The sequence below is a fragment of the Vulpes lagopus genome, chromosome 14 (genome assembly GCF_018345385.1).
Source record: "Vulpes lagopus strain Blue_001 chromosome 14, ASM1834538v1, whole genome shotgun sequence".
Lineage (NCBI taxonomy): Eukaryota > Metazoa > Chordata > Mammalia > Carnivora > Canidae > Vulpes > Vulpes lagopus.
Window position 1 is genome coordinate 10,201,670 of NC_054837.1, and position 15,864 is coordinate 10,217,533.

At 44.7% G+C, this 15,864-nt stretch overlaps 1 protein-coding gene across 2 annotated transcripts in view; it reads left to right on the forward strand.

Annotated features, from left to right (window-relative positions):
* The window catches only part of SMARCB1 (SWI/SNF related, matrix associated, actin dependent regulator of chromatin, subfamily b, member 1), a 36,696-nt gene that overhangs the window by 9,757 nt on the left and 11,075 nt on the right, over window positions 1-15,864 (forward strand). For both annotated transcript variants that reach the window (XM_041728451.1, XM_041728452.1), the window contains exons 4-6: window positions 662-799; window positions 2,860-2,987; window positions 13,406-13,572. In XM_041728451.1, coding sequence (XP_041584385.1) covers window positions 662-799; window positions 2,860-2,987; window positions 13,406-13,572 — 433 coding nt within the window. The remainder of the gene's footprint in view (window positions 1-661; window positions 800-2,859; window positions 2,988-13,405; window positions 13,573-15,864) is intronic.

Consider the following 15,864-nt stretch of genomic DNA (forward strand, 5'->3'; position numbering starts at 1 on the left):
ACAGTTTCTCATCAGCCGTACTGCTCTGGAAACCTGGAAGCCAGAAGTATTGCCTTGTCCATCTCAAGCTGGCCTGTGTATCTAAAAGAGTAATCTGATCTTTCTCTCCCTTCTTCAAATCCCCCAGCCACCGGCCGAGTGCAGTCAGTTCTTGAGGAACATGCCAGCCGCCACAGTGGGAACCCTCTCCATGTCCTGCCTCTCCATCCCCAGCCCTGCCTCCTCACTCTTGCCACCTGTGCACTTCCTGAAATGCCCTTCCCATTCCAGCTCTTCCCCTACTTCTGCCCCCAGTGAGCCCCAACCCAGGACTTAAGGCTCCACTCCAGGGTTTGCTCCCCTGGGAAGTCTCCTCACTCGCATTCTTCACAGAAAGGGTAGGGCTTCCATGGAGTCATGCCTAGCACATTCCGTGTTATACTGGGACTCATGCACTCCTGTGACTGCGGCCCCTCTGCACCCTTCCCGTAAGCCAGGTGCCTCTGAATGGATGCCATGGGAGCCTGAGGAGTACACGTGCAGAATCTGGGGTGCTGGGGGGTCGCCACGGAGCACTGGAGTCTGCCAGAGGTGCAGTGGGTGTCCATAGACCGTGACTTGGAATCTGATGGCCAGTATTGGGCTCCAAGACTGAGCAGGGACATTTCTCGCATCTCCCCAGGGAACAGAAAGCCAAGAGGAACAGCCAGTGGGTGCCCACCCTGCCCAACAGCTCCCACCATCTGGATGCTGTGCCCTGCTCCACGACCATCAACAGGAACCGCATGGGCCGGGACAAGAAGAGAACCTTCCCTCTGTGGTGAGCGTGCCTCACCCTCTGCTGATGCCGCCTTAGTTTTAGCCTCTTCCCTGCCTTGACTTTATGTTCCTCCAAACACCATGCTGCCTTCTCGAGACTGTTCCCTGTCGGCTTTGGGGATAGCCAGTCTCTGGCTTTTGCTCCGGCTTGCTCTGCCTTGCTCTGCCTTGCTCTGCCTGCCTCAGCCTCGCTGCTCTTGCCTGTTTCCCCAACACCTCCAGGTTCTCACAGTTCTCAGGGCAGGAGTTCAGTGCAGTAAAATCAAGGTGTCAGCCGGGCCCTGCTCCCTCTGGAGGCTGCGGGGGGGGGAGGCTCTTCCTGCCTCTTCTGGCCTCTGGTGGCTGCCAGCATTCCCTGGCTTGCGGCTGCATCACCAGTTTGTGCCTCAGTCACAGGCCCCCTCAGTCAGAGGGTCACAGGGACGCTTCCTCTATGTGTAATATTGCCCTGTCTTCTCCCAATAGGACGCTTGTGATATGATTTAGGGCTACTTGCATAACCTTCTCCTCTTAAGATCCTTAATTATATTTGCGGAGTCCCCCCCCACGACCACCACCGCTACCACCATATAATGGTCACAGGTTCCAGGGATTAGGACTAAATTTATTTTGGGGCACATTTTTTTGGGGGGGGCATTTTCAAGTTCACCCCCACTTTTATCTCTGCAGCCCGCCCTCACCTCTACACACTGTCTTCAGGTATCTATCACACACTGCTTGCCAACTTGTTGAGTCTAGGACACAGTCATCCCTCCTTCCTGCCCTCAGGCCAAAACCCCAGAACTCTTCTCCTGCCGCCGAGCTAGTCTCAGCACACTCCTGCCTTCTTAGCCTTCCAAGTGTCCGGAATTGGACCGCCTTTGGCCAGCTCCCCCTCAGGTGTGGGCTCCCTCGCCCAGGGCAGGTGGCACCACACCTGGACGCAGGTCTTCCAGGTACCCCATCACGTGTCTGCCAGGCCTGGAGTCCTCATAGTGGCCGCCCCCGTCTGGTTTCCTCTCTTACCACCCTCACCCTGCGTCAGGCACATGAGCCTCCTCACTGCCTTCAGAGCCACCCAGAAGCTTCTGTAGTTCCCTTGGCCAAGAGCTCATTCCTTGCCAACACCTGCACGGCTGACCCCTTCTCCCTCTTCCTTCCCATCAGTGTTTGAATGTCACCTCTCAGAGCTGCCTCCCCCTCTTTAGAATGGCCACTCCTGTCTCTGTCTCCTGTCGCTTTCCCTGTCATGTTTCCCAGAGCACTGCTGTCTGGCATACAGTGTGTTTTCCTCTTTTGTTTGTCATCTCTGCCACCCCCCCACCCCCCCCCCCCCCCCCACCCCCCCCACCGAGCAATTCTCAGCCCTCTGTATTCCACAGACACCCTTAGGTTCCCAGTGCCCTCCTGCATCCCCCTGCCTCCCTCACCACCCCAGCCTCTTTCCTCTGTGTCTTCCTGAAATACAGATATGACTGCATAACTGCCTTGCTCTGGGTTCTCCTGGAGCTCCCTCGAGGTAGAGGCTGGATTCCATAGCCTGAGATGGAGAAGCATGGGTACTTGGACACGTGTAGCTTCTCTGTGTCCCCAACAGTGCTCCTTCCCTCCTCCCAACCTGCATCCCACCCTCAGTGCTCTGGCTCTTGCTCCCCAACAGCTCCTCACCACTCCTGCCCCTTGGATTTGGTTAAGTATTTCCTCTTCTGAAAGTACTCTTCCAAAAAAAAAAAAAAAAAAATACCCTTCCTTACCTACAGTTTTCTGTAAAAGTTCTACCTGCTTTGGGGCTTAAATCTCGCTTCCTCTGGGGTACGTCTAGGTCATACCCCACTGCCCAAGGCCGCAGCTCCCTCTCCTTCCCTGAGTGTCCTTGAAGCCTGGAACTTTGCTCCTGTGGCTGCAGGACCCCTGCTTGCCTGGTCTCCCCGCTGGCTCAGCCTTTAGTTAACAAGTCACCATAAGAAGTGGGTTTCTCCCTCTGGCCGAGTTCGCAGTGACAGTAGTGCAAAGAGGGAGGGAGGCCCTGAGCTTGGAGACCCACGGCACCCCTTGCTGACTTTGCTGCCACTTCACTTCCAGCTTTGATGACCACGACCCAGCTGTGATCCATGAAAATGCGTCCCAGCCTGAGGTGCTGGTCCCCATCCGGCTGGACATGGAGATCGATGGCCAGAAGCTGCGAGATGCCTTTACATGGAACATGAATGGTATGTGGGAGATTGGGGTCTGCGCAGCCCAGGCCCAGCTGAAGTGTGAACAGTCCTTTTTCTTGCCTCCTGCCTGTTGGGATCCTGAACTCTGAACACGACATTCAGAGCTTTGTGGCATAGATTGGGAGGGTGTGGACTCTGGGTTCAGATCCCGCTTCTGCCCCCATTTCCTGTGGGTTGGGCATGTGAGCCTCAGATTCCTTCCTCTCCTAGCGAGCTTGGGCAGGTCAGGGGCCAGTCAGGATGCAGCCTCTCTATCCACAGAGCTCACGATGACTTTGCTGCTACTCAGATCAGATCAGCCGCATGGCCCTCTACCCGCCTCACATTAGCTCTGTCCAACCCTCTAATCTGTCATGATGCAGTATGTGCACGTGTCATACCTCTCTCATCCCAGTGAGGTACCCTCCCTTTGTCTGTTCTTCCTTTTCCCATTCTCACTCTGTAAGTCCTGGGTCTGATGACTGCTCTTCCCTGGTTCCCAGACCCTGAGAGCATACTCTTCATGAGCAAGAGAAAGCGTAGGAGACATTTTCTTTTTTTCTTTTTTTTCTAAAAATTTTGTCTATTTGTGAGAGACACACAGAGAGAGAGAGAGAGAGGGGCAGAGACACAGGCAGAGGGAGAAGCAGGCTCCGTGCAGGGAGCCCAATGTGGGACTCAGTCCCGGGTCTCCAGGATCACACACTGGGCTGAAGGTGGCACTAAACCACTGGGCCACCTGGGCTGCCCAGGAGACATTTTCCAGAGTGTTTTGTCCTTATCCCATTCAGGAAGGAGGATTGCATATGTGTTTATTTTTTCTTTATTGTTTTCCTGAATCAGACTTTTTAAAACAGATTATTTATATTCAGACCAAAACCAAAGAATAGCAATGAAAAAAGCCCCAGTGAGTATAATTTTTAAATGAAGTTGAGAGGGATCCCTGGGTGGCGCAGCGGTTTAGCGCCTGCCTTTGGCCCAGGGCACGATCCTGGAGACCTGGGATCGAATCCCACATCGGGCTCCCAGTGCATGGAGCCTGCTTCTCCCTCTGCCTATGTCTCTGCCTCTCTCTCACTCTCTCTCTCTGTGTGTGTGTGACTATCATAAATTTAAAAAAAAAAAAAAAAAAGCTTTTTAAAAAAAAAATAAATAAATGAAGTTGAGAATCCCCAGAATCTCACCGTTCCTAATAATAGTTTCCCTGCCAGTCATTTGGCACGTGCAAAGATATTTAACAGAGTTGTAATTATAGTGCAAGTATAATTTTATTTTTCTTCACTTATAAGTATCCTCCTGGTTTCTTTGGTCTTCATAATTGGCACACAATTTTCTGTTGAGTTGTAGTGCCTTCTTTTGCTAAAATTCCTTCTGCTATTAGACATTTCCATGGCAGAGAATATAATCGCTTACAACTTTTTTCTCCCAGAGGGGATTTCCTCAAGGAGGAACATGTGTAGTTGTTGATATGTGGTTGCCTTGAGCTTTCTAGAGGGATTAGGCTGTTTCCTTTGGTCATCTCCTGGCACTTGATATGCCAGGCATGAGTCCAAGGGCCTCTGCCTGGCTCTGGGAACAAGGCCTGAGAGCTGGGTGCATGTCCTCCAGGGCCCACAGATTAGCTGGCGAGAGAGGATGTTGCCAAGGGGAGATGTAGTGAGGGGTTCTGGGATATTGTAATGAGTGTAGACAGAGCAGGTGTGGTGCATTGGTGATACAGGACAGCTGATGAGTGCCAGACCATGGCCAATGCTACACATCCCCTGTTAACACCATTCCCTTCTTATCTCAGCTAGCCTATGTTATAGTTGCTAATTCATCTCTCTCCCCATTTCAACCCCTTGAGGTCAACGAGCTTGTTTTTTATTGCTGCTTTTCTTACAACATTTAGCATAGAACCTGGCCATAGGCCATGGCATAGGAACTTAGCCATTCAAATTGACCCTGTCGTGTATTATCATTTTATTTTTCTTTCAATAACATATAGAAGGCTCAGACTATTTATTTATACTCCCACCCTATTCCAGAAGGGATAAGGCATCTTATACGAGAACACTTGATACAAAAGAATAAAGCAAATGCAAAAGATGTTGTTAGGAAAAATTGGATGAAATGGAAAATGAAAGGAGAAGAACAAAATGAAGCCCGTTCTCTGGTTCATACACACAGTTCAGTAGGTGTACGTTGCGAGGGGAGGCCATAATGCTCAGCCCTTTAGAACCAGGCAGAGAGAGACAGGATGATCGTTCTACAGTTACCAGTGTGGTCAAGGTGAACAGCTGCTTATGGCTCAGAAGGGACAGAATCACACATAGTACTTGAATCCAAAAGAACCTATAACCCCCGCCCCTCCCCTCCACCCAGACCTCAGGAAGAGGACACTGTATAATGCATTGGAGATGTGGATCTGTCCAGGAAGACCCGGGAATTCTCCTGTGAGTTTCCAGGTTATTCCTCAAAGGAGTCCTCTTGTAACACACCATATCCCCCATTAAGTGTAATTTGGTACAAACTTTTTGGTGTATTTGCTACAAAATAATTTTGTTCTGTGAACTCTTCCTCAGCCTAGCCTATATTTAGCATGTCTAAGAGCTGTAGTTCTTAACTGGCGATTAGTAAGCCATGCATGGTAGTTAAAATCGCATGTTCAAAACCACTGTTTTTGTGTGTGTGTGTGTGTGTGTGTGTGTGTGTGTGGTCATACGTAATTTACTTTGAAATTTCAAGTAACCTTAAAGGTAAGTGAGACTCTATCACAAAGGGACTGAAAAATGTTGAGCAGCATGAATGAACTACATGTTCTTCAGAACCGGGACATTCTTCATAACCAGGATTTGTCTCCCAACAGGCTTTTGGTAGGTATCTGTTAACAATGAGTTCAAGGTTATCTTTTCTTAGGACATGCAAGAGAGCTTACGTGAGTTGCTGGTGAAATATGCCATCATCTGTCTCAATAGCCAGCCCCCTTGGGATATGTTAAAATCTTCCAAAAAGGATGAGCTGCTGAACAAGAACACGTAGTTGGCCCCACCAAGGGATCAGGGAATCCCAAGGCAGGGCCACAAGCTGCCTCAGGAAAAGGTGTGGTATTTGCTCCTGCACACAGGCCAGGGGTGATTGGGACCCTGCAGGGCATAGCTACCAGAAGCAGTTTCTAGAGATTTGTTTTTTTTTTTTTGTTTTTTTTTGTTTTTTTTAATTTTTTTTTATTTTATTTATGATAGTCACAGAGAGAGAGAGAGGCAGAGACACAGAGGGAGAAGCAGGCTCCATGCACCGGGAGCCCGATGTGGGATTCGATCCCAGGTCTCCAGGATCGCGCCCTGGGCCAAAGGCAGGCGCCAAACCGCTGCGCCACCCAGGGATCCCTGTTTTTGTTTTTTAGACATTTTATTTTATTTTATTTTATTAAGATTTTATTTATTTATTCGTGAGAGACACACAAAGAGAGGCAGAGACCTAGGCAGAGGGAGAAACAGGCTCCCCACTGCGCCACCCAGGTGTCCCGGTTTCTAGAGATTTGTGTCTGCATGTTCACTTTGGATACTTAACCTCAAATGATAAATTCAAGAAGCTAAGTGGATCCCAGCAATATAAACCCAAAGAAATCCATGCTGAGACTCATCATATTTAAACTTCTGAAAACTAAACACAAAGAAAAGATCTTGAGAGCTGAGGAAAATAACAGCTGACTTAGAGGGGAAAACCTGGAATGACAAAAGATTTCTCATCCGAAACTATGGAGGCTAGAGGAAATGGCACATGGTGTTTCAAGCACTGAAAGAAAAGGACTACCAGTCTTGAATTGGATACCCAGTAAAGATATCCTTCAGGAATGAAGGGGAGGGACGCCTGGGTGGCTCAGTAGTTGAGCGTCTGTCTTTGGTTCAGGTCATGGTCCCGGGGTCCTGGGATCGAGTCCCACATCAGGCTCCCTGCTTGGAGCCTGCTTCTCCCTCTGTCTGTGTCTCTGATTCTCTCTGTGTCTCTCTCGTGAATAAATAAATGAAATCTTAAGAAAAAAAAAAGGAATGAAGGGGAAATCCTCAGATGGAGGAATACTATCGCCTATAGACCTAACTTAAAAGAAGGGAGATGATAGGGCACCTGGGTGGCTCAGTCCGTTAAGCCTCTGTCTTTGGCTCAGATCGTGATCCCAGGGTCCTGGGATTGAGCCCCCTATCCCCATCCAGTTTCATCTCCCTCTGCCCCTCCCCTGCTTGTGCTCTTGCTTACTTGTTCACTCTCTCTCAAATAAAAAGTCTTAAAAAAAAAGAAGGAGAGAGATGATAAAAGAAAAAAGGAACATCAGGAAGGAAGAAAATATAACTGAAGATATGGGTAAATAAAATAAGCTTGCTTTATCCTCTTGAGTTTTCTAAATTATGTTCGACAGTGGAGGCAAACATGATAATGCTGTCCAATGTGGTTCTAAATGTATGTAGAGGAAATATCTTAAGACACTTGTATTATTAAAAAAAAAAAAAAAAGATACTTGTATTATAAATGAGGGAGTGTAAAGAAACATGATGAGATAAAATTTCTATACTTCACTTGAGTTAGTAAAGATGAAACTGGTAGACTGATTAAATTATATATATATGATGTTACATGTAGAAGGGCTTAAAAATTCTATGCGAAAAGATATACTCAAAATGGAATCCTAAAAAATGTTTAAATAACCCACAGGAAGGTAAGAAAACAAAACAAAACAAAACAAAAAAAACGTAGCAGATGTAAGCCTTAATATGTCAGTAATTACCTGTTTAAAAAAACAGAGATTCACAGAGTACATTTTTTAACACTTTATTTATTTTTTTTAAGATTTCATTTATTTATTCATGAGAGATACAGAGAGAGAGAGGCAGAGACATAGGCAGAGGGAAAGCAGGCTCCCCACAGGGAACCTGATGGGGGACTCGATCTCAGAACTCTGGGATCACACCCTGAGCCGAAGGCAGACGCTCAACCACTGAGCCACCCAGGCGTCCCTAACACTTTATTTTTTAAAGTAACCTCTACACCCAACATGGGGCTTCAACTCATGACCTGGAGATTAAGAATCGCATGCTCCACCACCTGAGCCAGCCAGACACCCCTGGCAGAGTGCATGATCCAATGATACATTATCTACAAGAAACTTACTTCAAATATAATGATATAGGTGGGTTGGACATAAAGTCATAGAAAAAGATAAATAATGCAGGCATTAATCAGAGGAAAGCAGCATTAGGGCAGCCCCGGTGGCTTGGTGGTTTAGCGCTGCCTTCAGCCTAGGGCGTGATCCTGGAGACACGGGATCAAGTACTGTGTCGGGCTCCCTGCATGGAGCCTGCTTCTCCCTCTGCCTGTGTCTCTGCCTCTCTCTCTGTGTGTGTCTTTCATGAATAAATAAATAAAATCTTAAAAAAAAAAAAGAAATGGTAGCATTAGTATCAGATAAAGCTGATTTAAGAGCAAAGCAAATTACCACAGGTAGAGAGTTAAATACAGTAGTTCCTCCTTCTCCACAAGGAATATATTCCAAGACCCCCAGTGAATGCATGAAACTGCAGATAGTGCCAAATTCTATATATACTATGTTTTTTCTTATACATGCCTACTTATGGTAAAGTTTAGTTTATGAACTAGGTACAATAAGAGGTTAACAATAATAGGACAATTATAACAATACTGTAATAAAAGTTGTATGAACGTGGTCTCAAAATACCTTAGTGTATCATATTCACCCTTTTTCTTGTGAGATGATAAAATGCCTACTTCATGAGATCAAGTGAAGTGAATGTCATAGGCACTGTGATGTAGGATTAGCCTACTGTTAATCTTCTGATGATACATCAGAAGGAAGATCATTTGCTTCCAGATCAAAGTTGGCTACAGGTAACAGACTGGAGAAAGCAAAGCCACAGATAAGCCACAGATTGCAGGTACTACAATGATAAAAGGGTCAGTCTACCAAAAAGACCTAGCAATCCTAAATATGTATCCATCAAACAACAGAGCTGGAAAACATGTGAAGCAAAAACTGATAGAACTGAAAGGAGAAACAGACAAATTCACAGTTATATTGGAGTCTTTGACATCTCTCTGTCTCAACTGATAGAACAACTAGACAGAAAATGAGCAAGGTGAAAGAAACCCATCAACACCATAAGCCAACAGAATCTAATCGTCATGTATAGAACACTGTCTATTACAACAAAATACAAATTCTCTTTAACTTCACAAGGGACATACAGCCCATAAACCATGTCATGGGTTATAAAACAAATTAAAAAGAAATTTAAACAAGTTTAAAAGAATTGAAATTGTACATTATGTGTTCTTCAACCAGAATGGACTCAAATACTTGTAAACTAAACAACACGTTTCTAATTAATTCATGGTTCAAAAAGGAAATCTAAAGGGAAATAATAAATTCATGGACCTGAGTGAAAATATCACATACCAAAATTTGTAGTATATGGTTAAAGTAGTACTGACAGGGTAATTTGTAGTATCAATATTTACAGAAGAAAAGTAGAGAAGTCTCAGATCTACAATCTAAACTCCCACCTCAAGAATTGAGAAAAAGAAAAGCTAAATAAAACCAAAGCAAGCAGGAGGTAGGGCATAGTAGAGCAGGAATCAATGGAATTGAAATGGAAAACAATGGAGAAAATTAATGAAATATATATATGATATTTTGAAAAGCTCAGTAAAATTGACAAACCTCACAAAACTGACAACAAAAGATGAAAACAAATGATCAAAATCAGGAATGAAATGGGCTATCACTACAGATGCTACAGATATCAAAAGGAGCACCACAAAAACTACACACATAAATTGGACAATTTAGACAAAATGGAGCGAATCCTTGTAAAACGTGAGCTACCACAATTCACTCAGTATCAGATAATTTGATTTGTCCTATAACTGTTAAAAAATATGACTCATAGTTTAAAAACTCCCCAAAAGGAAATTTCCAGGAACAGATGGTGACTGAAGAATTTTACCAAATATTTAAAGAATTAACATCAATTCTCTGCCATCTCATCCCAGAAAATAGAAGAAGGAACACTTCTCAATGCATTTTACTTTTTTTACCCCAATGCATTTTACAAAGCTAGTATTATCTTTATATCAAAACCAAAGACAGTACAGAAAAAGTAAATGATAGGCCAATATTATGGACGTGTTCATCTTTTTTGAAAAATAGGTTTCATGCTTAGCATGAAGCCCAATGCAGGGCTTGAATTCACAATCTCAAGATCAGGAACTGAGCTAAGATATCTTAACTGACTGAGCCACCCAGGCACCTAGACACACAAATCCATAATAAAACACTAGGAAACAGAATGTAGATAAAAAGAATTATACACCATGACCCAAGTAGTGTTTGTTATTCCTGGGTTGCAAGTCTAGTGAAATATTTGAAAATCAATCAACATAATCCACCATATTAACAGACTAAAGAAGAAAAACCAGGTGATATCAATTGATGCAGAAAAAACAACTAACAAAACACTCGTTCTTGATTAAAAACGTTAAGAAAAATGGGAATAGAGGGGAACTACTTCAATTTAATAAAGAACATTACAAAATATCCTATAGCTAACGTATTTTTGTTTGTTTTTGTTTTGTTTTGTTTTGCTAACATATTTAATGGTGAGAGACTGAATACTTTCTGGCTGTGATCAGGAACAAAGCAAAGATGTCTGCTCTCATCACTCTTGTTCTTAGCCAGTGCAAGTAGGGCCAGAAAATTAAATAAAAAACATACAGATCAGAAAGAAAGAAATTAAACTGTCCCTGTTTGGGGGTACTGGAGTGGCTCAGTCAGTTGAGTGGCGAACTCTCAATTTTGGCTTGGGTCATGATTGGGATTGAGCCCTGCATTGGGGTCCATACTCACTGGAGATTATCTACCTGTGCCCCTCCCCCTGCTTGCTCACACTCTCTCCCTCTCTCTTTCAAGTCTTTAAAAAGCAAGTAAAGGGACACCTGGGTGGCTCGGTGGTTGAGCACCTCCCTTTGGCCCAGGGCGTGATCCTGGAGTCCCGCATCAGGCTCCCTGCATGGAACCTGCTTCTCTCTCTCTGTCTCTGCCTCTCTCTGTGTGTGTCTCATGAATAAATAAATAAAATCTTTAAAAAAAAAAAATAAGTAATTGTCCCTATTTGTAGATGACATGATTGCCTACATAGAAAATCCCAAGAGATCTACAAAAAACCCTGCTAATACTAATGATTGAGTTTAGCAGGGTCACAAGATTATAAGATAAACATGCAAAAATCAATTGTATTTCTGTGTACTATTGATGAACAACAATACATTACCATTTACATTCACTCAATTTAAAAAGGAATACTTTGGGATTACCTGGGCAGTGCACTTGGTTGAGCAACCAACTCCTGGTTGTGGCTCGGGTCATGATTTCAGTTGTGGGAACGGGCTCCACATTCAGCGCACAGTCTGCTTGAGATTCTGTCTCCCCCTCCCTCTGCCCCACATAACTACCTACATGCTCTCTGTCTCTCTAAAAATAAACCTTTAAAAAAATCGAGAGAGAGAGAGAGAGAAAAAAACACTTTGGTGTAAAATGTGTACAGGGTTTGTATGCCAAAAACAAAAACTACAAATCACCAATAAAAGTAATTAAAGATCTAAATAAATGGACAGACATACCATGTTCATGGATTAGACTACCCAAGATGTCAGTTCTTTAAATTGTTGTGTAAGTTGAATGCGATTCCTATGAGAATTTCAGCAAGACTTTTTTTTTTCTTTTTTTTTTAAATTTTTTTTTTTATTTATTTATGATAGAGAGAGAGAGAGAGAGGCAGAGACACAGGCAGAGGGAGAAGCAGGCTCCATGCACCGGGAGCCCGACGTGGGACTCGATCCCGGGTCTCCAGGATCGCACCCTGGGCCAAAGGCAGGTGCCAAACCGCTGTGCCACCCAGGGATCCCCTCAGCAAGACTTTTTGTATATGTAGACAAAATTATCTAGAATTTATATGGAAGGTAAAGGAACTAGAATAGCTAAAGCAGTTTTGGAGAGGAAGAATAGGGATGCCTGGGTGGCTCAGCAATTAAGCACCTACCTTCAGCTCAGGACATGATCCTGGAGTCCCAGGATCAAGTCCCACGTCAGGCTCCTTGCATGGAGCCTGCTTCTCCTTCCACCTATCCTCTGCCTCCCTGTGTATGTATCTCTCATGAATAAATAAAATTTTTAAAAACCTTTAACCATTTTTTAAAAAAGATTTTATTTATTCATGAGAGACACACACAGAGAGGCAGAGACACAGGCAGAGAGAGGCAGGCTCCATGCAGGGAGCCTGATGTGGGACTCGATCCTGGGACTCCACAACCACGCCATGGACCGAAGGCAGGTACTAAACTGCTGAGCCATCCAGGGATCCCCCTAAAAAATCTTTAAAAGAATAAAGTAGGAGGAATCAATCTCCCGATTCTCCTCTCAGTATATAGCTACAGTAATCAAGATTGCATATTAATTTACAGTTACCTCAAACTAAAGTTTAATGTAAGAATGTGCACATTGTATTTATAGGGTACTTTGGCTTCATGCTACAATCTCCAAAATTAACTACGCTTGCTTCCTATAAGTTACTGATCATAGGCTGACTGAGTGTTCTGGGTCTGTTCTGATGGTATTGTTAGAATGGCTGGGCTCTACCCCTTCTGGGCTGGTGGAGGAATAGTAGGGTCAGTTGTTGAGCAGATGTGGTGCTAATGTACCAATAAGGGGATGCATCCTTGACTTTCTTGTTGGTGGCTCATCCCAGAAGTGGTGCATGGTCATTAAAGTTTGGATTACAGCAACAGGGCAGAACAGAGAGAAAACATCTGACCACATGGGACCTTGCTAGTTGTAGATGGCTTCTACAAGTTTATACCTGGTATGGCTACATTTCTAGGATCCAGGGTCCATGTATACCTGCTTATCTGTCACCTTGTTATGTGCATGTACTGCCCAGAGATTAAGGAACTGAGGGAACCATAAAAAGCCAGAAGCAGCCTAATGTGTCGGAGGGATTTCTCTACTGGGGAGGAAGTGGTGGATGACTATGTGCCTGTGGGTCACTGACCCCAAAGTGACTTATTTTGCTCAGGCTTCTGTAACAAAGTATCAGACTGAGTGGCTTGAACAACGATTTCTTTCCTCTCAGTTCCGGACTCTACAAGTCCCAGATCAAGGTATCAAAGGATTATGTGTGGAATGAGGGCCAGAAGGAGGCGGTGCTTGTCCTGTGCTTCCTCCCTTCCCCATGTCTGGGAGGGTCACCTCAATTGTCATAACTTTATCCTCAACATTGTCGGGAAGGTCTAGTATAGAAGGAAGGGGATGGGGCGGCTAGGGCCAAACGTGATAAAGTTAGGTCCTGCAATCAGCTGGTAATTGTTGCCCTTTCTCCTGATTTCAGAGAAGCTGATGACTCCTGAGATGTTTTCAGAAATCCTCTGTGATGATCTGGATTTGAACCCGCTGACATTTGTCCCAGCCATCGCCTCTGCCATCAGACAGCAGATAGAGTCCTACCCCACAGACAGCATCCTGGAGGACCAGTCAGACCAACGTGTCATTATTAAGGTAGGCAGCTCTTCACCCTCCTCCAGGGCCTTCCAGTCCTGGACAGACAGATCGTAGCATGCTAAGGGTATACTGAGGCCTTGGCCAAAGCCTGGCTTTGGGGTTTGTGCTGTGGGGTTAGACTTCTGGAAAGCTGTCTTAAAGGCAGTATGTGGCTGTTCACCCCAGGGAGGGTTGTAGGTTGATTTTTCTGAGTAAGAGATGTATTCTGGATGTATTCAGGTGTTGAGGGGAGCACAGGTGCTACAGAGGAATGAAGCCAGTTGCCAGGCAGAGCAGGGAAGCCCACAGGGAGCTGAACAGCAGTGCCACGTTCTTCCTGTGGACTTGCCGGGCCAACCACACTTCACACTGTCTAGTAACCCACCCCAACTCTGGGCGAAGCTGCTGCCTTAGCCATTGTCTTACAGATAAAGAGGTTGCCACATGGAGAGGTCACATCACCTGCCCCAGACTGCCCAGCTGATAAGTGATAGTGCTGAGATTTGGGCCCAGGCCTGCCTGCTACAGAGCCTGCTTAGTGTGATGTGTTACCTCATTGTGGCTTTGATTTGCATTTCCATTAATTAGTGACACAGAATATCTGTCATGTGCCTTCTGGTCAGTTGTAGATCTTGAGAAATGTGTGTTCAAGTTGTTTGCCTTTTTTTAATCAGGTTTTTTTTTGTTCTTTTGTTGTTGAGTTTTACAAGTTCTTTATATATTGTGGATATCAATACCTTATCAGATATGTGATTTGCAAATATTTTGTCCCATTCCGTAGGTTGCCTTTTTACTCTTGATAGTGTCCTTTGATGCATAAAATGTTTTATTTCGATGAAGTCTAAGTTGTCTTTTCATTTGTTCCCTGTGCCCTTGGTCTCATACTTAAGAAATCTCTGCTAAATAAAATGTCATGAAACATTTTTCTGTTTTCTTTTAATAGCTTTGTAGTTTTCAGGATTCGATTCCAGGACCCTGGGATCACGACCTGAGCCAAAGGCTCAACCACTGAGCCACCCAGGTGTCCCCAGTTTTCTAGTATTTTGTTAAAGATTTTTACATCGATGTTTATAAGGAATATTGATTGGCCTGTAGTTTTTCCTTTCTGGTAGTATATGGCTTTGTTATATGGGCAACAAGTTATGAAGCGTTCTCTCCTCTTCAGTTTTTGGCAGAATTTGAAAAGGATTGGTGCTAGTTCTTTCAGTGTTTGGTAGAATTCACCAGGGAAGCCATCGGATCCAGGGTTTTTCTTTGTGAGGAAGTTTTTGTTTACTCATTCAGTGTCCTTACTTGTTAAATTTTTTATTTTATTATTATTGTTTTTTAAAGATTTTATTTATTTATTTTTATAATTTTTTTTTTTTTTACGATTTTATTTATTTATTCATGAGAAACAGAGAGAGAGAGAGAGAGAGGCAGAGACACAGGCAGAGGGAGAAGCAGGCTCCATGCAGGGAGCCCAACATGGGACTCAATCCCGGATCTCCAGGATCATGCCCCGGGCTGAAGGCAGCGCTAAACCGCTGAGCCACCCAGGCTGCCCTTATTATTATTTCTTTTAACGTGGATCTTGAACTTGTGACCCAAGATCAAGAGTTGCATGCTCTCTATGGGATGCCTGGGTGGCTCAGTGGTTGAACCTCTGCCTTGGGCTCAGGGTGTGATCCCGGAGTTCCAGGACCGAGTCCCAATTCGGGTCCCCTGCATGGAGCCTGCTTTTCCCTCTGCCTGTGTCTTTCTCTCTGTGTCTCCCATGAATAAATAAATAAAATCTTAAAAAAAAAAAAAAGTTGCATGCTCTCCTGACTGAGCCAGCCAGGTGCCCCAGTGGTTATTTCTTTTGAGAGAATCTGTTTTTCTTAACCCATTTTAGTTTCATATTCTGGCCAACCAGCAGACAAAGGGTATGACTGAGAAAGAAGGGGAACTTCATAGGAAAGAAAGGGGGCAGTGGGACCCTCACCCACATTCTCATGTGTAGCCTCTCACCTCTGAAGGATTGCCCTGAGGACTTGGTTCTGTGCCTTGTCTTTGTCCTGTAACTGTGGCCTCACGGATCAGCTGCCCCCAACAACATGCTTCCAAATGGGTGGGCTTGGCCACGACCAGGGTCCTGCTGAGTCTGACCAGCTGGCTTCCTGATACTTTTTCCAGAATTTTTGTTTGTTTGTTTTGTTTTAAGTCCTGATAGGGCTTGTGGGAAGCTGTATAGAAAGTTAGCAGGCAGTTGAAAATCTGCCAGGATTTGCACCATCTCTCTTGCCTGAGGCTTTGTTGGCAACCTTTGTGAGGCCCTTTCAGGCCCTA